At 45.0% G+C, this 24,316-nt stretch overlaps 1 protein-coding gene across 2 annotated transcripts in view; it reads right to left on the bottom strand.

Moving 5' to 3' along the window:
* Positions 1 to 11,011: 11,011 nt before the first annotated feature.
* Positions 11,012 to 24,316, bottom strand: part of MACO1 (macoilin 1) — a 53,547-nt gene continuing 40,242 nt past the window's right edge. Inside the window, exons 7-11 of one of the 2 annotated variants that reach the window (XM_057700711.1) lie at positions 22,688 to 22,846; positions 21,122 to 21,304; positions 18,977 to 19,097; positions 16,564 to 16,738; positions 11,012 to 12,177 (exon numbers count right to left, since the gene is read on the bottom strand). In XM_057700711.1, the coding sequence (XP_057556694.1) occupies positions 11,975 to 12,177; positions 16,564 to 16,738; positions 18,977 to 19,097; positions 21,122 to 21,304; positions 22,688 to 22,846 (841 nt within the window). In that variant the 3' untranslated portion in view covers positions 11,012 to 11,974. Of the gene's footprint in view, positions 12,178 to 16,563; positions 16,802 to 18,976; positions 19,098 to 21,121; positions 21,305 to 22,687; positions 22,847 to 24,316 lie in introns of those variants that run through there. The other variant, XM_057700712.1, reaches the window with a different exon arrangement.

Raw genomic sequence — 24,316 nt, 5'->3', positions numbered from 1 at the left:
GATGGATTCCCATTTCACAGATGGGAAAATTGAGTCTCCCAGCGGGAAATGATGGTGAGGATGATAACAATAATAATTGACATTTGTCGTGTGCCTACTACGTGCCAGACATATATTAAATTCATTCAGTTCCCACAACAATCCTAGGAGGTAGATACTATGATTACACTCAGTATGCAGATTAGGGAGCTGAGACTAAAGACACTGGGGATGGGGGACAAGTGAAGGAGAGGTAACAAGTCTAGTTCAGCAGCTCATCTGGGATAGGGAGCCGAGGCAAGGCATTATTATTCCTCCATCGCTTCGTTTTCTCAGGAAGTTTACCGCTGCTAGATGCCCGGGATCTACGGGATCCCTTGTGCACGCTAGGCCCTGTGGTCAGGGGCGAGCGCTTCCTAGTCTCCCCTCTTCACCCCGGTCAGCCTGTGAGTGAGGCTCTTGACCCAGCACCTCGTGGACAAAGTGTGACAGGCCACCTTGAATGCCACATCCTCACTCTGTGTGGCAGTTTGGAGAGAAAGGAAGCACCCTTGCGGAAGGCGAGTTATGTCTCCTCGCATCTCATTGGCCCTCATGGGGTTGAGTTTCCATCCCTGAACCGATCAGAGTGGTCTGAAGGATGCCTTTGGTGGACTGACTCTGCACCTCGCTCCTGTCGCCTGGAGCTGAGAACCGCAAATTCTCACCTCACTGCGGGAGCTGCTGACCCTTCCAAATCAAGGAGGCCAGCCTCCCCACCCACTCCTGCTCTGCTTGGCTGTGCGAGCTTGGACAGGGCCTCAGTCTGCTCGCCTGCACAGAGCTGTGGCGAGGGCCTGACCCAGGCAGGCCCAGGGAAGCTCTTGCCCACTAGACCCCTCTGTGACCGTGCGTGAAGTTCTCACTAGGCTGAATCATTTTCTCTCTCTCTTTCTGCAAACCCCAGGCACAGAGCCCTTCCCTCAAGCCTCCTACACGGTTGGTGGGAATGCAGATTGGTGCAGCAAGTATAGAGAACCGTTTGGAGGTTTCTCAAAATACTAAAAGGAGTTGCCATATGACCCAGCAATCCCACGCCTGGGCATATAACTGGACAAAACTGTAACTCAAAAAGATCCATGCACCCCTATGTTCATAGCCACACTATTACAATAGTCAAGACATGGAAACAACCTAAATGTCCATTGACAGATGAATGGATAAAGAAGATGTGGTGCATATACACAATGGAATACTACTCAGCCATAAAAAAGAATGAAACAATGCCATTTGCAGCAACACAGATGGACCTAGAGATTATCATACTAAGTGAAGTAAGTCAGAAAGAGAAAGACAAATACCATATGACATCACTTATATGTGGAATCTAAAATGCAACACAAATGAACTTATCTATGAAACAGTAACAGACTCACAGCTATAGAGAACAGACTTGTGGTTGACAAGTGAGAGGGGCTGGGGGAAGGATGGACTGGGAGTTTGGGATTAGCGGATGCAAACTATTACATATAAAATGGATAAACAACAAGGTCCCACTGCACAGGGAACTCTATTCAATATCCTGTGATAAACCATAATGGGGAAAAAAAAGCCCCTTTCTCTAACTGCCAGAGGAATCTCAGGCTACAGAAGATGTGCGTCTCAGGGAGACTGATAGGTTGAAGGAGGCCAGAGGCTTCCCTCCCTGCCTGTGTGACCCTGCCTCTCTGAGCCTCACCTTCCTCCCCCGTGAGGACATGGTAACTCTACCAATCCCCCGGGGTTGTTGTGGGAGTACATGAGGGTAGGTGGCCACAGGGCCCCCAGGAGGGAAGCACTCAGAGAGATTTTCTCTTGTTTATTGGGAGGAAGTGTGGAATATGGGTGGAAAGGGGGTCCGGAGCCTCCCCGTCAGATTCTAGTGCTCTTTCTTTAATCCAGCAAACATTCATGGAGCATCTACTCTGTGCCGGCGTGACACTGGCTGCCTGGGACACAGCAGTGAGCGAAACAGACAAAAATCCTTGTCTTTGTGGAACTGACATTTTCTGTCAAGGCAAACAGACAAAACACGAAATAAATTAAAAAATTTCCATGTGATAGATAGTAATAAATACTGAGAAGAATAAAGCAGGGACGAGGGATAGAGACTATTTGGTCAGCTGGTCAGAAAAGGGCTCATTGAGAAGGTGACACAAGCGAAGATCAGAAGAAGGTACGGAAATGAGTCAGACGTTTGAAAAAGAAAGAATGGAAGTGTCACAGCCAACAGGAGCCTGAAGAGACATGACTAAATGTAGTGTGGTGTCCTGTACAGGGTCCTGAAACAAAAAAAGGACACGAGGTAAAAACAGGAAATCTGAATTAAGTGTGGACTTTAGTTAATAATAATGTAGCAGTATTGGCTCATTAATTGTAACAAAGGCACCATGTTAATGTAAGACGTTAACAATAGGGGAAGCTGGGTGGGGAGTATGGGAACTTCGTTACTATCTTATCAATTTTTTGTATACATAAAACTGATCTAAAATAAAATGTTTGTCCAAAAAATGGAGGGGGGGGGGGCAGCAAGTGCAAAGGCCCTGAGGCAGGAGTGTGCCTGGTGAGATTAGCAAGGAGACACTGCTTGAGGGAGATTGGGAGGAGAGGAGATCAGAGAGGTAGGTGGGGGATGAATTGTGTACAGGCTGGTGGGACATTGTAAGGATTTTTTTCTTTGCTCCGAGGAGTATATAGAACCACTGAAAGTCTCTGACATCATCTGATTTGTGATCTAACAGCATCTCTCTGGTTGCTTTGTTGAAATTGGACCATGTGGAGCAAGGGCTAAAGTAGGAAGGCCAGTGAGGAGGTTCCTGCCGAAGTCCAGGCGAGAGAGGATAGTGGCTCAGACCACGATGGTAGCAACAGAGGAGCTGAGAACAGGTCAAATTCTGGAAATATTTGGTATTCCCAAGGGTAGAGCTGACCGGATTTGCTACCAGATTAGATGTGCAGTGTGTGAGAGAGAGGAGTCAGGGAGGGTACAGGGGTAGCCTGAGCCACTGGAAGGATGGAGGAAGACAGGTTTGGGAGGAAATTAGGAACTCCCTTTAAACAGATTGAGTCAGAGGAGTTGTCAAGACGCATGTGGAAATACAAGTCTGGAGCTGAGGAGAGAGACCTAAACTGAAGATTATGAATGGGGAAGTCAGCGGCAAAGAAACAGAAAAGAAACCTGGGGAGGTAAGATCACCTCGGGGGAGGGAGGGTGGATGCTCAGGCATGGAGACAGACAGACACACTGACACACACACATACGTACACACACGTGTGGCCACTTCAATGAGCTTAGAGACTTACGTGCCTTACCTCATACCATTCTCGCAACAAACTCCCCAGCCTACTCCTTGTATGTTCCTCCTAAAACAGCAGGGAGGGCAAGGGACGTGGTGGGTGAGGTGAAGTGCGAACCAGCCCAGTGCCCGGCCGGTACCGATTCACTGAATCCTCACAGCAACAGTGTGACCTGGGGACTGTTTTCATCATACCATTTGACAGATGAGGAAAGTGAGGCACAGAGAGTTCAGGTGACTTGGTCCAAGCTCTGTCAGAATGAAAGCATCCTGGGGGGGGGGGTCACGTCACCCCCCTCTGCTCTCACAAGGAATGCAGTTTATTCCTTCGAGGCTGATCTGTGGGCAGACAGCCTTGCACACAGGCCTCCTCCACAAAGGCCCCGTACCCGCTGTACCGCCTGCCTTGATGGCTGCGGTGCCCCTGCTGGCCTAATTCCTTTGGTTCTCAGGACATTTTTGGCTTCTGGTGTGGCTGCTGGGATGATGTGCTCTCAGGACAGGGAGCACATTAAGCTGTCAGTTCCCACAGTCAGGGGCCCAGCAATATAGAAGCCTGGGAAGTTGTAATGTGCTCTCCCAAACCTATATTTGATGTTTCAAAAAGGCTGCACAGGTGACTTGAAAGACAGAATTCTCTTGCTTTTCAGTTCCACTAGTCCCTGCAGTGGATCAGAAGTTCTATGAGCAGTTACCTCCTAGACTAATACAATATTGGAAGTAATTAATAACACAGGTAGTTGCTTTTTTTGTTTTTGTAAAATCCTTAAACGTGGAGCTCATGGGAGAGGAAGAGAATGAAAGGGGCCTGGTGGCGGGAAGGCTAGGACCCACTGCCTTGGGCTTTGGCTACTAGAACTATAGGTGTGGTGGCCGTTTGTGGGCTTCACGGCCCCCCAGCCCAGCAGCACCTTGCTTCCTTTTTGTAACAACCTATTTTTGTGTGCAGCTTGGGGCAGGGGACAAAAGCTCTGTCCCCCACCATGAAGCTGAGGGGGCCCAGTCTCCCACTCTCCACCCCAAGTTTCAGCCAATGGGAGGGCAGAAGACTCAAGCTTGCACACTTTCTATCAGTCAGCTTTGGCGGTGGTAACAGCCCCCAACCCTCAGTGCCTTACGCTAATAACGTTCTTTTTTTGCTCACGGGTCTGAGGGTTGGTTTTGACTCAGCTCAGCTCCCAGCCAGGTGTGGCCCCTCTCTGGGAAATGCTGTTCTCCTGGCAGAGAGAGCCAGAGGCTAGCCTGAACCCCTCAGGTGCATTTAAAGCTTCTGCTCAGATCTGGCACAGGTAATGTCCACTCACATTCCAGAACCCAGCTGACACCCAGGAGGGTGGATGTATAATCCTCTCAGTGGGCTGCAGTGCATGGTCGGGAATCATCCCACACGTCTACCACACACTCTTGCTCAAGGGAGGCCAAGTCATGGACTCATTCACCCCAGGGGCAGGGCCCAGGCCCCAGTGAGCACGTCCTGCCTCCAAGAGCCTGCACTGGCTGACTCCCGTCTTTCCCAGCTGGTTTCTCAGCTTCCAGACAACCCTGTACGTGCTCGCCCTGTTCGTCTCCATTCAGTTCCCTTTTGGTTTCATACTGGCCACAGTCCGTGTCTGTGGCAATATAAAAACCTCAGATGAGAAGAGAACACACAGTTACAACAAATTTATGATGATGCTGACGGAATTTCTTTTTGGAAACCGGAGGGCTAACAGTTGAACGGGTAAAATCCGTGTGATGAATGTGGTTGGCAAGGGGAGTCCAGGACAAGGGCCAGGAGGGAAGCCCAGGTGCCGGAGGGAAGCCCAGGGGCCAGACGGCAGCAGAGAGCCGGCTAGGGTCTCTGCAGGGACGGTGGGCAAGACAGACTGGCTTCCCAGACAGCTCAGCTTGGCCAGCGAAAAACACCTTCGGTCCTGGCCCGGCCCCAGGCCCACAGACACCCGTAACACCTGTCTGAGTCCCCCGGCCCCGGTCAGGACTGAGCTTTCTTCTCATTACCCTCTAGTTCCGTTTCTCAGCCCTGGCTGCACATTAGAAACCCCTGTGGAGTTAAAACAAAGCTGGTTCCTCCCAGCTTGGTGAAAGCGGGCTCTTTGGGGGTGGGCCCTGTGGATGGGCAGTTTTAAGAGCTCCCCAGGTGGTTCTAACGAGTGACCAGGGTTGAGACCTGAGGCCTACTGCTCCCCCAGGCTCTGCAGTGCACGCAGAGGGATGCCAGCCCTGAGATGCCAAGATATGCAGATTTTTTTAGCAGAAAACAAACAAAACTCTGGGCGTGAAATCTCCCAATTTTCGAATGTTGAGTTGTTGTTTTGGCTTTTAATTACATTTAAAGTGTGTGTTTTTTTAAAAATAAATTTATTTATTTACTTATTTTGTTTATTGGCTGCTTTGGGTCTTCGTTGCTGCACACGGGCTTTCTATAGTTGCAGCGAGCGGGGGCTACTCTTCATTGTGGTGTGTGGGCTCATTGCAGTGGCTTCTCTTGTTGCAGAGCACAGCTCCAGGTGCGTGTGCTCCAGTAGTTGTGGCACACGGTTTCAACAGTTGTGGCTCAAGGGTTCTAGAGCACAGGCTCAGTAGTTGTGGCACACGGGCTTAGTTGCTCTGTGGCATGTGGGATCTTTCCTGACCAGGGATCGAACCCGTGTCCCCTGCATTGGCAGGCAGATTCTTAACCACTGTGCCACCTAGGAAGTCCCTAAAGTGTGTTTTTAAATTATTTTTTATTATAAAAGTAATATTAGGTTTATTGTGGAAAATTTGGAATATACAGTGAAATATAAAGAAGAAAATGAGTCACCTATAATCTTAACTGCCCCTTGGGTTCTGAAAGAAAGTTCCTACTTCAGTGTGCTGGGGAGGTGGGCCCCCCAGAGTCTTTTCCTATGGAAACAGAGTTCCAATTCTTGAAAGTCTGGACATTCAACACCTTTAAAAGGCTGGTCCCTCAGATCTTTGATTGTCAGAGACAGACTTTGAGAACCCACCTAATTTTTTAGATCAATATTTCTTCTTCCTAATATATAATATCAAAGTACAATTAGAAAGAAAGAAATCTTTAGGGAAGAACCTCTGCTGTCCAGTGGCACTGGAGCTGGAGGTGAAAAAAGACATCTCGCTAAGATCGCATGTGCCCTCTGGTGGCAGCTGGAGGGGATGGCTTCGCAGGGCTGGGCCCCAGGTCTGGCCCTCACTCTCAAGTCAGTGGTTCTCAAAGTGGGGTCCCAGGACCCAGCCTCACTTAGGAACTTAGAAACAAAATTTCAGATCCTACCTCAGTTCTTTTGAATCAGAAACTCTGAGGGTGGGGCTCAGTAATTTAACAAGCCACTTAGGCACTTCTGATAAACCCTAAAGTTTGAGACCCATTGTTCTAGATAAGTACAGGCCTGGAACCAGATAACGTGTCAAAAGAACACAGGCTCTGCGGACCAAAGGGAAGGGAATGGCGAAGAGCTTCTGAAGGCAGAAGGCACTGGTGCTGAGCAAACAGCTCCTCAAGGTCCTTGCCCACACGTGGCCCCACCTCCCTCTCAGCCCTGAGGTGTCTGGAGGCTGCAGAGCTGGGGAAGAGAGACAGAATGGACCACTGCCCAGAGTAAACTGTCCAGGCTTCTTGGATGAGGCTTAAAACGCCACACCACGTTGTGTGAAGCTAAGCCTTGGATTCTTAGGACAGAGATCAGATGTATAAGGGCAGGGTGATGCCAGAACCCTAGCAAGCCCATCCTGAGCGGATGCAAGACTTGAACTTGAGGCAGAGGCAGAGGCATGAAAAACAAACATTGAGGTAGCAATAAAGCAGAAACAAAGTGAGCCCAAGGAAGGAGGGGGCCAAGAAAAGAACTGTGGTCCCCTTGGGCAGATGGCTCAGTCTTTAACCAGATACCTTCCTGGAGGAAATGCTTTATAATTCGATTACTGTCAAAATGAAAAAGCCCCACATTGACTCAAGATGCAACGGTGCTGGCACTTGGGGAAATTGGGTCTGAGGCTCCAACTGGGTGAAAAACAGCTAGGCCCCCAGCAGGTTCCCTACAGCGAGGCTTCCCTGACAGATAAGTGATTGTTTTCAGGGCATCCAGCTGTTTAGGAAATCTTTGCACCTGGGAAAGTCAAGCAGGAGTTTGTAGAGACAATCTGACAAGAAAAACAAGGTTTCAGCAGAAACCAGAGACAGGCAGATGGAAGATGTCATGGCAAATATGCCACTTCAAATTTTCTCCTCTACTAGAAACAATTCTGTTTACACTGTCCTTCCAATAGTACTATTACAGAGAGGCTCTGATTCAGTTAAGACACCATATTTCAGGTTACTTGTCTAATCTATTAATTAACTATTCATTTGATAAGTATTCATTGAGCACCTACTATGTGGCAGTCATTGTTCTAGGTTCTTGGGTTACAGCAGTAAACGGATGAAAGTCCCTGCCCTCATAGACTTTACATTCTAATGGGGGGAGGGGAGAGATAAAACAAAATAAGCAAAATGTGTAACACTTTGAGTTCATCTCCAGCTTGCCTCTCATCAACTAAGCTCTTATTCTAAATTTTCAAAGCTGAGCTAGAAGGGAGAGTGACGATGTTGAAAGTCTTTGGGTTAAGAAAGTCAGCTTAGACAGGGCTTCTAAACAATTCACAAACAACTCAGTCACCCGGAGACATTTTTGTTTTGCTTTTTTAAATAAATAAATGTATTTTATTTATTGGCTGCACTGGGTCTTTGTTGCTGCGCATGGGCTTTCTCTAGTTGTGGCAAGCAGGGCTATTCTTCATTGCAGTGCACAGACTTCTTTCTCAGTGCAGTGGCTTCTCTTGTTGTGGAGCACAGGCTCTGCACACTTGCTTCCGTAGTTGTGGCACATGGGCTCAACAGTTGTGGCTCAAGGGCTCTAGAGCGCAGGCTCAATAGTTGTGGCGCACAGGCTTAGTTGTGGCGCACGGGCTTAGTTGCTCTGCCGCATGTGGAATCGTCAACCAGGGATCGAACCTGTGTCCCCGGCATTGGCAGGCGGGTCCCTAACCACTGTGCCACCAAGGAAATCGCTAGAGTTGTTGTTAAAGTGTGGATTTAGATGAGAGGCTGGGAAAGAGCTCCTGGGTGCTGATGCTGCAGGCCCACAGTGCAGACCACTCTGCTGAGAAGCTCATTTGGGAGTCAGGTTGCGGGGACAGACCTGGCCCAGAATGCGGACTCCTAGCTAGGGCGGCCTCCCGGTTACTCCCTGCTGCAAGCTCCGGCTCCTGACCTCGTTGGAGGCCCTGGCTAGTTCGCAGTGCACTCTTCACCCTGATTCCCACAGCAACTGCTTCCAGCAGGCTGGGCAGCCAGGAACAATACTTCTTCTTAAAGGTGAGGAAAGAGCACCCACCCCAGAGAAGTTGTGCTGGTGGCAAAGCTGGGAGCAGACTCCCACCCCTGTCTAGAGGGCTTTGCCTGGCCTACAAGCAGACTAGGGCCTTTAAGGAGGGGAGATGCTGCAGGCCTGTGAGGAAGCCAGCTCAGTGGTAAACATCACTGAGAGTCACAGAAAAGCAGGCATTTATAGGACTCAGAAGCCCTTTAAGCTAACCAGGTCTAGCTGCTGTGGCCCACCTGAAAACAGTTCACTGGTTGGCCTTCAATGAATTGGCTTTGGGGTGGGTTTCCAGTTCACCTGTTTATCTCCCTCTGGTGTGACGTGAATTTCGCAAGAAACAATCTGATAGCAGCTGTTAGAAATGTTCAGCCCTTCCAGGTGGCTTGCCACAGCCCGAATGATACAGCCGTGTGAGACTGGGCAACTGGGATGCCAGGAGAAAGGACTATTCCCTTCCTTCAGGCTGGGAGCCATAAGGAATTATTCATTCTCACTTTATAGGATGTCTTGGAAAGATGATCACAGAGAGAATGGGCACACAACAGCTCTTTTCCCTACTGTCAAGTTGGGAGACGTCAATAAAGAGAGGTTCTTTGGCCAGTCAAAACACACTCAGCCCGCTCTTTCTGTAAATATTTAACCATCCAGAATGGCAAACACTGCTTTATGGCATGTAATAAATGATACTGTACTAAGACAGAACCATTTCATGATGGGCCTAGAATAACAAAGACAACAACTGGAGACATCCTTGGAGGAAAAGAACAGGATGACGAGAACGCTCTGGGCAGACACGTTCCTTCAGAGAGGGCGAAGGCAAAAGCCAAGCCTAGGTGTTTCCCTGGGGAACTCTGCTCAGGGTATTAAGTGTTGTATGTTTGTGAGAGCCTAAATGGCCGAGACTCAGGAAGGCTATCCAGCAACAGGGACAGGGCTGAGGTGCCAAGAGCAGAATTTTCCGAAACTGGAGCCAAGATCAATTGTAACAATGGTCAAGAGAGGAAAACAGAGGCTGAGAGGGGCAGCTGGCTTCTCAAAGGATAAAAACAGACAAAGCCTCTAGAAACAAGGGAGGACTATAGAAGTGGTTACCTTGGAGATCAGTTCAGGATTTGTAGCAGATAGGAAACCCAATACGGTATTGGTCACAAAGTGGCTCAACAAGATTCTGGAAAATGGAAATTTGCTCTCAAAAACTTCTCACCAACTACCTTCCAACCGTACCCCTAACATGCTTTTTTAGGACAGGAGGGATGTACCAGGAAACAAGTGAGCCTTGGTTCTAATCAGATGCCAGAGAGAAAGGAAAAGGGAGAGAGGGAGAAAGAGCGAACAAAGGAGGGGAAGGAAGAGGGAGGGAGAGAGACTGAAAACGGATACATCCGAAGTAAGACTAGAACGAAAACCACTTGAGAGCCTGGATGGATTCATCCCAAGTCCTGTACCTGTGCCCCACTGCATGGGACACTGCCACTGACAGGGTGCGGAAATGAGGACAGAACAAGAGTGAAAATCTAAGGCCCATTCAGAACAATCTACCTTGTTGTGCCCTCCTGAAAAGTTAAAAAGGCAGAAAACTAGTTTTATCTGTAAGAAAATGTTTATTCTTTTGAACCCCACAGGAAAAAAAAAAAAGAATGCAGCCAAGACCAAGTATTTAACCAAAATAGTGTCCCAAAAGGCAGCAAAACGGGGGAAACCTCAACACAAAGTCAGCGACAATTTTCCATGTTTTTGCACAAAGATGAAAAAAATCTATGACAATTCTGAGTAACACTTCCATGGTGACAGTTACACAAGATGATTCAAAAATGCAAAATGGCAGCAACATGCACACCTGGCTAAAGCTAGAAGTTTTTAATCCCAAAATAAGATCTGTGATTAAAAGGATGATTCTTTTTAATACTTCTGTTTTGCTGACTTGCTTGTCCTGCTTAATTGCTTTAAATGAGACGTACATGTCAATTAACAGGACGTTTTAGAAGAACTATGTCCTTCCAGAATCCATGGCAAGGAAGCAAAACCAATCTATTTGGTTTCTTAATCTTCCTCGTTTCCAAGTACAATTTTGCTTTGCCCCCCTCCCCGGCCCCTCCCTCTACCCCCCCCGATTCTTGAACACTTCCAAAGGTTGCCAGTGCAAACACTTTTCTACCAACGTATAATATACACTTGAAACCGCAATCTTTGTGCAGAGTTTTGAGTTTTAAACTCTTTAAAAAAACAAAAACCAAAACCCTCCCTGGCATAAGAGCTGAGGAATTGTCAAGTTTCTTTTAAATCGTCAAACAAGATGACGAAGCGTGGAAAGCACAATTAAAGGAAATTTTTTAAAAAGTAAAACAAAACCAAACCTAGAACTGCAGCTTTTATTAGACGGCATTGCAGTCTCTCGAACACAAACACCGCCCAGCTCCCCTTCCCAGGTGCTTGCCTCAAGACACGTCCAGAACACTGTGGTGCTTTCTATGAAAGGAAACAGAAGGTGTGGCTGAGGTGGTAACAAACGGCCCAGCTACCCACCAGTTTTACAGCAGGATCCGTAGTGAGCTTGATACAGAGAGAAGATAGATGATGGTAAAGGGGGAAATCGTTTAAAATCAAGTTTCCTCTTGAAATGTCTTTTCCCAAGGCACTGTGAACAAGACTGCTGCTAGCAATTTTCTAAGACTGAACACACTGATGGGAAGATACACATTTCAGACACAACCCCTTGTTACATCCTCACAGCTAGTCTCATCACCTGAGTCTCTCCCCTCGGCTGAAATGACATTCCTAGAATTTGGTCCTTGGAGGGGTAATCAAATTTTGTTTTCTGTAATATCAATAATCATCTTTAATGCAGCTACAGCATCAAAGCTGTGTTAGGTTATTCAATGCTTTCACACTAAAAACTGAAAGGTTCCATTATCATCCCATGTGAATCCAATGTGCAGGTTTTGCTTGCTGATTTAAGAACAAAACAAAACAAAACAAAACAAACGTTGAGAAGCAAAAACTCTGCTTTTTTTTTCAAGAGGAAACTGTAAGAATACATAAAAGGCAAAACTGGCTACTTGAAATCCAAGAATGGTTTTTAATGTATTGGCCGAGAAAAATAAACTGCAAAGTTCTGTGAGGTCTTCTAAAAATTTACAAGAAAACTGATGGGCAGATCTAATCAGACTTCGATGTTATCTTCCCCCCCCTTTTTAAAAATGACAACATATACAGTCCCACAAAATACAATATAAACTTTTTTAAATCTTGACTGCCAGAGACGCTCCTTTGCAATGCCTTCTGATAACCAAATGGCTGGACAAAACACACTGCTGGCCTTCATTTCTTCAGGGGCTGGTAAACAGAGGCATTGGGATCAAGTCCAGAGGGGCTGGTCTCCACAAATTTGGAAGAGTAGTGGGGGGAAACGGGGCTCAAGGGGCTGGTGGCAGCACTGTATGTTATGCTGGGCATGACGGCCATGACTTCGGCTATCTTCTGTTTTAGGTCCTTGATTTCCTGGTCTTTCTGAAGAATTTGTCCTGGAAGATCAAAGATCCACCATTAGTGAGAAGGCAGGGCTCACCCAACACAATGCCCTCTTGGACCCATCAATCCCAAATGGATTTGACTCCAGCTTTCGTGGTTTGTAAGGCGAGACACACTTTTCCTGTAAATGTGCCAAACAGTAAACATTTTAAGCACTGTGAGCCACATACTGTCCTTGTGTTTTTTTTTAAGCCACAGAAAAACTCAAAAAACCGTTCCTAGCCCGAGAGTGGTACAAGAAAAGGTGGCAGGCCAGATGCGGCCCTTGGGCCATGGTGTGCGTGTGAAGAGGAACTGTGTTTAGGTAGGTGCGACGAAGCAAAGAGCTCAGTCTCCCGGAGCCACATTTTGAGCTCAGCAGTCACCAGGGCAGCTGAAGACGGTGTTGCTTTTGAACTATGGCTCTACCTCTTGCGCTGAAACACTTTTCTCAGAGGATGGACTATCTCTGAGTGTCAGGCCAAGGGATACAACCAGCTCCTGCCTGCGGCAGGGCTGCTTCCCTTTCTGTGCTTCTCTCGCGGTCTCTGTGTTGTTAACTTGTGAGGTTTCTGTTTCTACTTCCTCACAAAGCTTTCCCTGCTCCTTTCATCTAAATCAGACCCTACCCCCAGCCCTCAACTCCTCGATTCTCAACACACCCTAAACTTTCCTGTCACTTTACTCTTTGTAACGATAATAATCACAAGAGTTAACACACGTGTGCCAGGCGCTGCTCTCAGTGCTTACACAGACTCATCTCTCACTCATCACAACAACCCTCTTCTAGCTCCATCACCCATTTTACAGAGGAGGAAACTGGGGCACGGAGAGGCTGAGTGACAGAGCTGGGATTCTAAATGATGCAGTCAGGCTCCAGAGTCTGCACTCCTGCTGACCGCACCCTCCTGTCTCTGCTGAGTGTTCACTGGGTGATGACTTGTGTCCATCCTCTTGCCACTGGCCTGTGAGCGCCATGAGGGCCGAGACTGTCTCCCCTTTTTTGTCCTTGCCAAATCCCTAGTGCCCAGCCCAGTGGAAAGCTGAGGCCCTGAAAGGTATGTATCTTGCCCAAAGTCATTCAGTTATTAATGACTGAGTAGGATTTAAACCCGGGACCACTTTGTTCTGAAGCCCATGCAATTTCCATCATGCTTTGATGCTCCCTGGTCTGCTAGGGGAAGAACACTCAGGAGTAGCCCTTTGGAAATTTAAATGCTGAAAAAAGAAAGAGGTTGCATTTGAGTTGCACTCACTTTGGGTCCTACAGAAGATAGTAATATATTTGAAGTGTAAGAGAGCATGGTGGCATATTTAAAAAAATGATATAGTAGAGATGAAAGCCATTTTGGAACCAGGATGAATCAAATGATACAGAAAGCAGGAAGGAGAAAAGCAACAGGGGTATGATTTAAATTACAAAGTTGGGTTCCTATTAGAATATTCCAAGCATGAGTGTGACAGCGGAGCGAGTAGTGGGAGAGGCAGCAGCAAAGAGCAGCAGAAAGGAACTGCTCCCTCTAGCTTCCTTCACGTCCCCTTGGCTTCAAGTCAGCATCAAATACCCTCCTTCCCTTTGAACAAAGTAAGCCTCAGATGAATAAAATACCTAACAGTATCTGATATATGAGCTACTGTGTTTTTTTTTTCCATGCAGATTTAAGTTTGATTTCTTTAATCAGTAATGTGCAAACATTCCCAGAGCTTTGGAAAAGACAGTTTTCTTTTCTTCTCTGTTGCTTTACAAGAATTTCTGGGCCAACAAGGAAGCATAATCTGTGCCGGGAAGCCAAGCTCCCCTCAGCTGCTCTGAGACCAGGTGCTGCTTCACTCCAGGAGGTAACCTCTTTCAAATCTGCAAGTCCAAGTAAAGGGAGTGAGGCAGAGAGGGAGTGGCCACTTCTCAGGGAGCTGAGCCAGGCAGGTAAAAAACTAGTGTAAGGTCAGAAGTTTGGCTTTAAAGCAGGTTTCCCAGGAACCTTCATTTTAAATGCTTTTCCTTGAGTCCACAGATTCATAAACCTGATTCTAAACCCCCTTCTCTTCTTGCTCTGCCACCACCATCCCAAGCCACTCCTTTGGCTTCACTGACTTCTCACAACTTCTATATCCCACTCCCACCCCTGGGCTTCTGGCCATTTCTCTGGGATTTAAGCCCCAAATTCCCACTGACTGAAGAAGATTTTTCAGCCTGGTGTCTGGGAGGCAACTCCAGATCAAAGCATCCCAAACCAAACTCATTCTCTCTTCTCATTTCTTAATCCGTTCTGCTCTTCTTCCATGGTTCCAGCAACCCTGTCGAAACACATCACCCCCTTCCTCCTGAAAATCTAGGGGATACATCCTCTAGTACAGCCTCATTCACGGTCCTCCTAATCTCTTACTCTTCTTCCACATCCCCCAGCTAGACGCCACTGAACTGCTTTTACGTGGACATTCCCAGCACTTTCTTTCCTTTGCTTATGCTATTTCCTCAGGTAATAATGTTCTTCCCTGCCATTCTCTGCTCTCAGAATTCATCCTTCAAAGTCCACTCAATGGTCCCTCCCTTACGAAGCCGCCCTGATCTCTCCTCTGGCCTTTCAAGTCGTCTGTCTCTACCCAGTGGCAGCAGGCCTTGTGCACAGCTTTCCCTGTGCAGCACTTCTCACAGCCTCCACACTGTGCTAAGGCTAATACTAAGACATCATTCGGCCTTCTTCAGGCACATTCCCTCATGAGCCTAAGTGGAGTCTTCCAGAAGCGACATGACAAGTGAAATTACAACAGACTGAATGTAGAAACAGAGCTAAGAATTAAGATATCTTCTGTTAAGTCAGAAATTAAGAGAGATTTGCTAAATGTAAAACAATACCACTTTTCTCGCTAAATTTTTTTTTGAGAAATATACTGTTCATAAAAATGTTACTTATGTTAATAAGTAATATGTTTATGTTATTTTTAAATGAATTAATAAATGTTTTAGGTTTTAATTTCTAATATATCAATATTGGTAGATATAATCCATTTGAAAAACACCTCCTTGAGGTACTCAATAACTTTAAGAATGTAAAGGGATCCCTAAGCCCAAAAAGTCTGAGCAACAACTACCTTAGTGGATCCCCAATTAGACTACGTCCTGTTCATCTGTCTCTCCTTCACCTTCTAGTAAAATGCTTTACACAGAATAAGTGTGAATGCTCTGTAAGTACCTGTTGAAATATTCTTTTCCTTCTAAGTCAACTGTTTGAATTTTTTTTTTCAGTAATCTATTGGTGGCTTATCAATTTTTTGAACAAAATCTAAATTTCTTTTCATCAGGTCACGTCAAGCCTCTGTTCAGAAGCCTTCCAAAGCTTCTCATGTCACTCAGAGTAAAGACCAAAGTTCTCTCCGTAGGCTGCAAGAAGTTAGGTAGAATGTGGCTCCTGCTACTTTTGATCCTGAAAACTCTCCCCATCACTCAGGCTGCAGCCCCAATGGCCACAAGGCATACTCCCTCCGACAAGCGCTTTTCCCCTAGAGATCTACATGGCTCACTCATGCTTTTCCTCTCAGTCTCTGCTAGAATGCTACCCAGTCAAAGGCTCTTCCACATCCTCCATGTCAAACCAGCAGCGCTACACACACACACACACACACACACACAGCACCTGCATTGCCACTGCTTTATTTTCTTCACTGCACCCATCACATATTATTATATATGTTTGTCACTGTCTGTCCCTTCAGGGATTCGCACAGTGCCTGGCACACAGTAAGTCTGGTAATAACATCATGCCCTCCAAACTCTCCCCTCTCCACTCCCTCACTGCAACCTTCACTCCAGCCAAGCAGAGCCAGCTGCTGCTCTGAACACATCAGGCCCTCCTAGCTTCCCTGGCCTTGCTCGAGCTATTTCTTCTGTTTAGACGCCTCTCTACCCATCACCCCATTCCACTCCCCCCGCCACACACACATACACACACGCTCTCTACACTGCTTCTTCCCTGGGCTAATCCCTTCTCAACATTCAGGACCAGCTCAGACATGGGCTCCCCTGAGAAACGGCCGTCTCTAACTCTCCAGACTGGCTGAGTCCCTGCCTCCTACGTTCCCATAGGCCCTGTACATCCTGTTACATCAGCACCTTTTGGTGACTCTGCAGTTCTCTATTTACTTCTTCTGCAACACTCTGAGCTCCTTGAGCAGCGAAACTCATACTCTTCCCTGTGTGCCCTGCATTAGACATGTTCTCATCTCAAAATATGCCTGCAAAATGAATTAATGTGATGATTCCTAGACATCCATGGTGGGCACTTATCAAACCACTTGAAGAGCAAACGGAAATGCCTTTGGTTCGAGCTCTAATGGAGCTCTGCTCTCCATGTCCCCAGGCATTCTCAGCCACGCCGCTTGACGTGTGCCCACTGCTCTCCTACCTTGAGCAATCTCAAGCTGTCGCTTTGCGTCCCCCAGTGCAGAGAACAGATCCAGCTTGATTCTTGTCTCTGCGCTCAGGCTGTTCTCCAGGTGCTGCGTTTTATCTTGCATGGCTGAGAGGGCTGACATTAACACCTCAGTGTCCTTCTCATTTTCCTTATACTTCCGAAGCTCCTATCAATATCATCAAAGCAGCAATGTTACAAGATAGTTTGGCATCGATGTCTACAAATTAGCCTGAAATTACAAATAAAATCCCACTATTATTGACCTGGCCCCTAGAACACAGAATCCTGGTGTTTCACGGGTTTAGACCTCACCCCTTAGAGGGAGTGTAAAATGCATTTATACAGCAATGTGCACATACAAAAATGGTGACTGTGTTGTGCTGTTCTGAGAGAACAGTGGACTCTGTCTCCAAATAAAACACTTTCTTACAACCCTAATTAAGAACCACAAAGAACTTCTTCCCTGCTGCCAGTTGCAAATGTTGCTGTAATGCTGTAGTCAAATCTGCCAAAACTCTACTCTCAACCTACACTAAAAATTGTAAAATGTTATTACACTGATTTTTTTTTAATATCCTTATCTTCTTTTTTATTTCTAAGCTCTTTATTGGAATATAATTGCTTTACACTGTTGTGCCAGTTTTTGCTGTACAACAAAGTGAATCACCTGTATTTACACATATATCCCCATATCCCCTCCCTCCTGCGACTCCCTCCCTCCCTCCCAATCCCAGCCCTCTAAGTCATCACCCATCATCGAGTTGATCTCCCTGTGTTATGCAGCAGCTTTCCACTATTTTACATTTGGTAGTATACACTGATATTTTAATTCTTTTCATTTTAAGAGAGAAATTAAAACTTGTTATAGTGAATTTAAAAAGACTTAAAAGTTCAAAAAAGAAAATAAAAATCACCCAAAATCCCAGCACTGCAAAAAATTTGATATATTTTCTTTTAGTGTTTAAGTTGTATGTGTATCTTTCAGCATAACTGAAATCACACTGTATGTACAATTTTTTTTAAACTTACATAAACTCAACTGTTCTTTGAAAATGCAATTTTTATTGGCTGTATAACATTCCTACATGTATATGTACCATAATCCATTAAGCAAATCTCCCACTGTTAAAATTATTGCCAATATTTTTTCATTTATATACCACTATGATGAACATCTCTGTATATCAATCATCACTGAGACTTTTAAATATTTTCCTTAGGCTGGAGTCTGAGGAAAATATTTTTTAAAAATACATGACCTTTTCGAGAAAGATACACTTCCACCAGCAACATATGAGGCTTATTTCATTGCATCCTTAACCAGGTTGACATTACCATTTAAAAATCCTTTTCTAATTTCACAGGAGATAAATGATATCCAATTTTAATCTGTCTTTGGTGACAGATGAGGATATATTCTCACATTGTTATCAGTCATTTATGTTTGTTCTGTGAATTATCTGTTCATATCCTTTGCCCATTTTCTGTATATTTGAGCTTTTCTTAGCTAGCTTTATGAGCTATTTACATATGGAGAATATTAATACCTTATTTATATATCTGTTGCAGTATCTGTACCCTCCACAATTGATTTTTTTTACTTTTTCACTTTGTGATTTAAAACAAAAAACTTTTTTTTCCCTGCTTTTGACTCTTCCTCTGGAATATCTTTTTGTGTGATATGAGATGAGTGTTTCATTTTATTTTCTTTTTTCCCGTTGTCTAGCTGTTCCACAGCCTTTCACTGACTAACCCTTGCTGGCCTGTCCACTTCCGATGCCACCTTCACTGCACACTTCAGGCTTTGTCTCTGGGTCATCTATTCTACCCCACTGACCCCGCCACTAATTTCGTATGGGTTCCATATGACTCAAATTACTGTAACTTTACAACTTATAACATTAGTTTTAAACGTCCCTTTGAATACCCAACACCACATACTTGGCTACAGTACACAAAGCCCCAAAACTGGCTATGTCCACAGCACTGGCAGCTTTCCTCCCCATGCACTGCCCAGAATGGCCATCTGCGAGGCTCAGAGCTATCCAGAATGGTCAATTCCCTGCCGAGAGACAGAGGATTAGGGCTAAGGAGAGGTGTATAAGTTCCAAAGCACACTAATCTGGCCTATAACCTGAAAAGGTGAAATGAATCTCCACTAAGTCAAACTCTGGTAAAAAAGATGTCAAGGACCACCATTTCTGGCTTGTTTTAGAATCCAGCTAAATTAAATATGATTTGAATGACTGGACAAGATGAGAGCTTCTTTTGGTCATACAGAGATTTTCAGATGCAATGGGGTTTGACCTGTATCAGAAGGCACCATCTCCACATGGCAGCACAGAGCACAAACCTAACACAGAAGAGGATTCAAGTGCGATGAAGTCTGTTGTTTCTCCTTTACCTGAACTTTCAGTTCTAGCTCTCTGATCTGGTCTTCTTTCACCTTCATGTCCACAGTGAGCTTCTTGCCCTCTGCTTCTAGTTCTCTGATCCGATTTCGTAAGGTTTCAGTGCACTCTCCCCTTTTGAGAAAGAAGAGAAGGGAAGAAGAGGATTTAAAAGACTACAGGTTTAATTATATTGCAGGATTGATATCTTTCTTATACTCCACAGAGTCAGATTTTAGCTTTTGGCTCAGTCTGCTCATTCTGTTCTTTTATCACTTGAAAAATGATCTAAAAAATTTTTAACTGGGTGTCTAATATAAGCCAGGTGCCAAGCTAGGTACTTTACCCACACTACCTTCTTTACTTGGGTAGGGTTTATTATCCCATTTTCCAGAGAAGAAAACTAAAGCTACTTAGATATAATACCAGTCCAAGGTCACCCAGCTTGTAGGTCACAGAACTGGGGTAAGAACTGAGGTTTTTCCACCTTGCCAATCCAGCAAACTTCCCACCAGGCATATGACTTGAGACAACGCACACAAGCTGAGTAAGACAGAAGCAGACATGTGCTGTCTCCAGCAGGGGGCAGTGAGCTAAAAACATTTTCACTTTTGAGGGGCTACGCATCGGCAACATCACCTTTCTTTAGGCATGAAATTTTGACAAGCCTGGAGTAAACAGAAAAAGAGGGCACAGCATTAGTTGCTTCTCAGGGTTATAGTAAGGCCAAACTTAAAAAAGATGATGGCAACGGCCAGTCCAGAGCTGATAAACTGTTTAGGTTTCAGAAACAGCCTGGTGGAGAACGTAAGTGGGTGTCCTTTGCCTACAAAAAGGGAGGTCCGGTGAGAGACTTAAGCCTTGAGATTTACTTAAGAATAAACACAGCCTCCACATAAATAGTGGCAAACAAGGACCATCCAAGGATAAGACCAAAGGCAATAAGCTTAACTGAAAGCAAAAGAGATTAAGGGTAGAGACAAACCAATGTACTGATTCTCAGACATAAGAGACACTAAACAATTGGTTAAGAAACTGTCATATCCTCCTCAGGGATTTTTTAAGAAAGAATAACTGCTGGATGAATTAAGGAGAGCACAAGCCACACCAGACAACAGTTTAGGAAAATATCCTGCAAGTGTAGGTGCTTCAGAAATGCTTACAAATCTTAACTGAGTCAACAAACAAACCCCCCATATCTTAGGAGGTTAGTACAGGGTCCTGTGAATCTATATAGATGCTGATGGGCCAAGTTAGCTCTGCCATCTGCAGTACAGAGTCTGCTGGGGGAAGGCAGGATCACACAGGAGAAAAAGAGTTCTCTCTCCCACTGATATTTTGTATAAGATGAAATGATGGTTCGCCAATTATTCTACAAATGTCAGAATCCAAAAGAAGGCTATTAGCATGCCAAATACAAAAAAACCAAAAAAGTAGAATTACATCACACAGACACAAATTTAGGGATAGAAACTTAAAATGAAATTTAAATAATAATTTACCTTCACTCTGCATCTGTAAACCCATAACTGACCCCTACATGCAGATGAACTTCACCAGTCAAAAAAACAAAAAAACAAAAAGTGAAAAAAGTGAAGTAGAAGCCAAAGAGACAGGGACAGAGACAGAAAAGAAAGAAAAAGAGGCTCTTAACTTGTTTCCCCATCTTTTCCAGGTCATTTGACAGTTTGCTGATGTCCAACAAAGACACGAGCAGTCAGTAGAAAGCGCTTGGGGAACCAAGATTTTATCTTTCTTTCATTTTAAGATAAAAACTCCAGAAACACACAACCAAGTGTAGTGCATAATGATAGTTCTATACAGGGAACAAAAATCCCGATTGGTTATCTCAAAGCATTTAGTAATTATCAGTTTTACAGAAAGTGACTGGAAACCCCTTTTTGAGCAGCATTTTGCCTCCCAGGTGTGGGAGGCATGGTGATTCCTTCATCCCACTTCATAGAGGAGGTGAGGGATGAAGTTGTCATGAGAGTGTGAGCTTGCACAGATGGAGTTTAAACCAGCTAATAAAACAGTGCTTACAAGCAATCCATCCATGCATGATTGTGTATTTCCAGTCCTGCCCCAGGCATCAAATTCCCATTCTCATTCCAAGGAAAGCCAACCTTGGATTAAGCACTCAGGTGACAGGGACATACCTAGACGCAGCAGCAAAGGCAACAGCCCGGGCAGCAGTAGCTTCTTCTAACTTCTTCCTTTTTTTCTCCTCCATTAACTGCTTTTCTACAAAACTTCGGGCTTCCTGCTCAGCTTTTAGCTTTTTCTCCAACTGGCTGATATTCTGCTTATCTTTTTGCTTCATTTGCACAGCATTATGTAACCTATATGAAAATGATTGTCATACAAAGTTTTACAATTAGAAACATCCACTATAAACCCTGGAGAAACATGGCTCCTCTTTATCAGTTTAAGGCCAAAGTAAATAGGAGGTTTGAACAGCAAATCATAAATGTCAGCTCCCAGAGTGCCCAGGGAAAATACTGTCATTATTATTTAACAATTCCTAAACACCAATAAACAAGCTGCCTTACAAGATACAGAACTGGAACTAGCCTCTGCCTTATTAACGTAAGTGATCTACAGAAGGTAATCCAGAAAACAGGATAAAACTAGCTTCTATCAGAGAAAAAGATAACTGCAGAACTAATTCTAGTGCCCAAAAGCACCTTGAAAGAACTTTAGTCTGAGACCAAGGAAGAGCTGATGGAACCAGCCCCACTGAAACTGAGGTAAAGGGTGGGAGGGGAAGGGCTTTTCTGTGCCTGAATACAGTATGCTGCAGCCTACTGCAGCCTTTCCTTTCCAGCTGGGAGATGTTTTCTCAGAGTATCCCAAAATAGGTCTCGTAGTTAGAATCACAAGATGCTTAATTTCAGACAGAAATTTCAGCCACATTCCCTTCCCTGCTACTACCACCCCCAGCTTTACATATCAATATAAGGTGAGTTTCTCTCAACATATCAATATAAGGTAAGATGTTCTCTATGTAACAATGCTAGAGCCCTCACACACATACATGGGTCAGAAGCAATGGAAAGGTTATTTACCTATAATGCTCTAGCTTCTGAGCTACATCCCCTGAAAATAATGAAGGACCGTTCTTTCAAGGGAAAGCCCAGACAGCTCGGCACCTATAATAATAATCACTACCCCAGACACACACTGCTTAGACATTAAAAAAAAAACACCCACACTGAGTCAAGAAGTAATTCCAGAATGAATTAATGGAAAGCATAAAAGAATTCACACACAAGAGCTGGCTTTTTGTTTGCCTCTTCAAATAAAATCGAAGTTCTATGTCACTTTTTAGCTCCAGAAATCAAAGTAAATAGAGTCTAATCCTCTGGAAACTTTCACTCAAAGGAACAAGAGTTTCAAATTGTGGCAGAAATACTTCTTGTCAATTGTACTCATATTGTCACATAAGCTCAATAACTATTTTAAACTAAGAGAAAAGTTATTAAATGAAAGGAGACAAAACAGTAATATTAATAAACTGTTTTGTTGCAATGAAATAAGTTTTTATAGATTTTGTAACATGCTGACTATCTGGTCCTAATTAAATATTTTAAACATTTTTTAAAAAAAAAACAAACCCTCTGCTAGATCTCTTTGTCATCATGAACCTTGTGCTCCAATCCCTGGAAACAAGGGCAATATAAGGCTGCTCGGTTCAAGGCCAAAGGCCCACAAGGTGCACGTACTTGTTCTGCAGCAGCTCGTTCTCCTGCCGGAGCTGGCCCATTTCTGAGCGGATCCCTCGCTCGGTGCTGGAGAGGGAGCTAATCTGACTGCGGAGCTCCTGTTCCACTTGTCTGCTGGCCTGCAGGTCGGCCTTTAACTTTTTTATGTCTTGTTCCAGCCTAGGAGAAGGAGAAACACAGCATCTTCATCACTGAGAGGGCACTCAGGGCTCTGTGGGAGACCCTGGCTGAAGTTCCTGACTGCTTGGTAGCTGGCAGAGCACCCTGCTGGCAGCTCCCGATATCGCCACAACTCCCGTCTGCAATCAGCCTTGGAATCGGTGCTTCTGCCTGGGTCCCCCTTCCCACCAGAGGATAACTTTTGATTCCCCCCAAATATTTGTGAACACTGACAGGTGAAGATGGTTCTTGCGAGTATCTGAGCTGCTAATAAAGGAGGAGGAAAAGGCAGAGGGAGGGTGGCTGAAGGGTAAGGTTCCTTCCTCATTGGTGAATTCTTCATGCCCCTCAGCAAGGGATATATGCTAATAACATTCAGCTCAGGACCCACCTGCTTTGACATATCCTGACAGATCAGAATCTGCTGTCTGAGAGTCCCTCCCACCACGGGCCTAGAAGGAAACTGTGTCTGAGACAACCTCCTGAAACTGTTAGCATCCTTGCTAAATGATGTTCACACTTGTGGTGACTGTGACAGAGGAGCTCATTAGACTCAACAGCAATGAAAAAAGGAACAAATTACATGATCTACGAATCATAAGAAAACTCCACCTGTGAAATGAAGCTTATCTTTTCAATTCCATGTATTTTCTTTAATACAGTAATAGTTTCATTTTAAGTGATGTGTATTGGGGAACTATTACATGCACATGTAGGGCTGAAAAAAGTCAACGAAAAAGCATAAAGTCAAGGCCCTTTCTTCATGAGAGGACTTTACAATTTCACTAGAGGCCAATAAATAGACATTTAAAATGATTAAACCATAATACAGGAAGGCCATAGTTAAACACATGCTAAAAGGAATAACTAATATTTAATGAGAACTTACCTGCCACGCACTGTTCCCTAGGTTTTAATGGTATGAACTCATTTAATTTGTACAACTGTGAGCTAAGTTGAATAACCCTAGCAATTATTAGTCCCCTTTTTACAGATGAAGAAATCTAGATTCAGGAAAGATCCCAGCCCAAGGTCACAGAGGCAGCCTAGCTCCAGAGTCCACTCTCTTCTCTGGCAGGTCAAACTGTGGCTCTCTCAGCCATAGCATAGTATGGGGAGAAGTGTCACAGGAGTTCTGAGGAGAGAAGATGGGAAATGAATTGGGCCTCGAAGACTGGGCAGAACTTGGAGAAGTAGAAGGGAGGAGAAGGCATCCTAAACAAGGGGAAAACATGCTCGAAAGCTCAAAGGTAGCAACAGCCACAGCTATTTGGGGGCAGAGCAATCAGTCTGGCCTCTAAGGACAGCTTGTACTCTGGGAACAGAGTGAGAAAGGACAGAAGGGGTCTGGCAGATTGGACTATGGAGAGCGGCACTGAAGGTCAGGCCAGCGATCACTGCCAGGTGAGACTCAGAAAACACCTTTTCCTACGAACTTACAGACAGGCCAAAGTCTTTGCTCTGATGAGA

Source organism: Hippopotamus amphibius, chromosome 1 (assembly GCF_030028045.1).
Source record: "Hippopotamus amphibius kiboko isolate mHipAmp2 chromosome 1, mHipAmp2.hap2, whole genome shotgun sequence".
In the NCBI taxonomy this organism is placed as follows: Eukaryota; Metazoa; Chordata; class Mammalia; order Artiodactyla; family Hippopotamidae; genus Hippopotamus; species Hippopotamus amphibius.
This window is presented reverse-complemented; position numbering and strand designations above follow the sequence as displayed.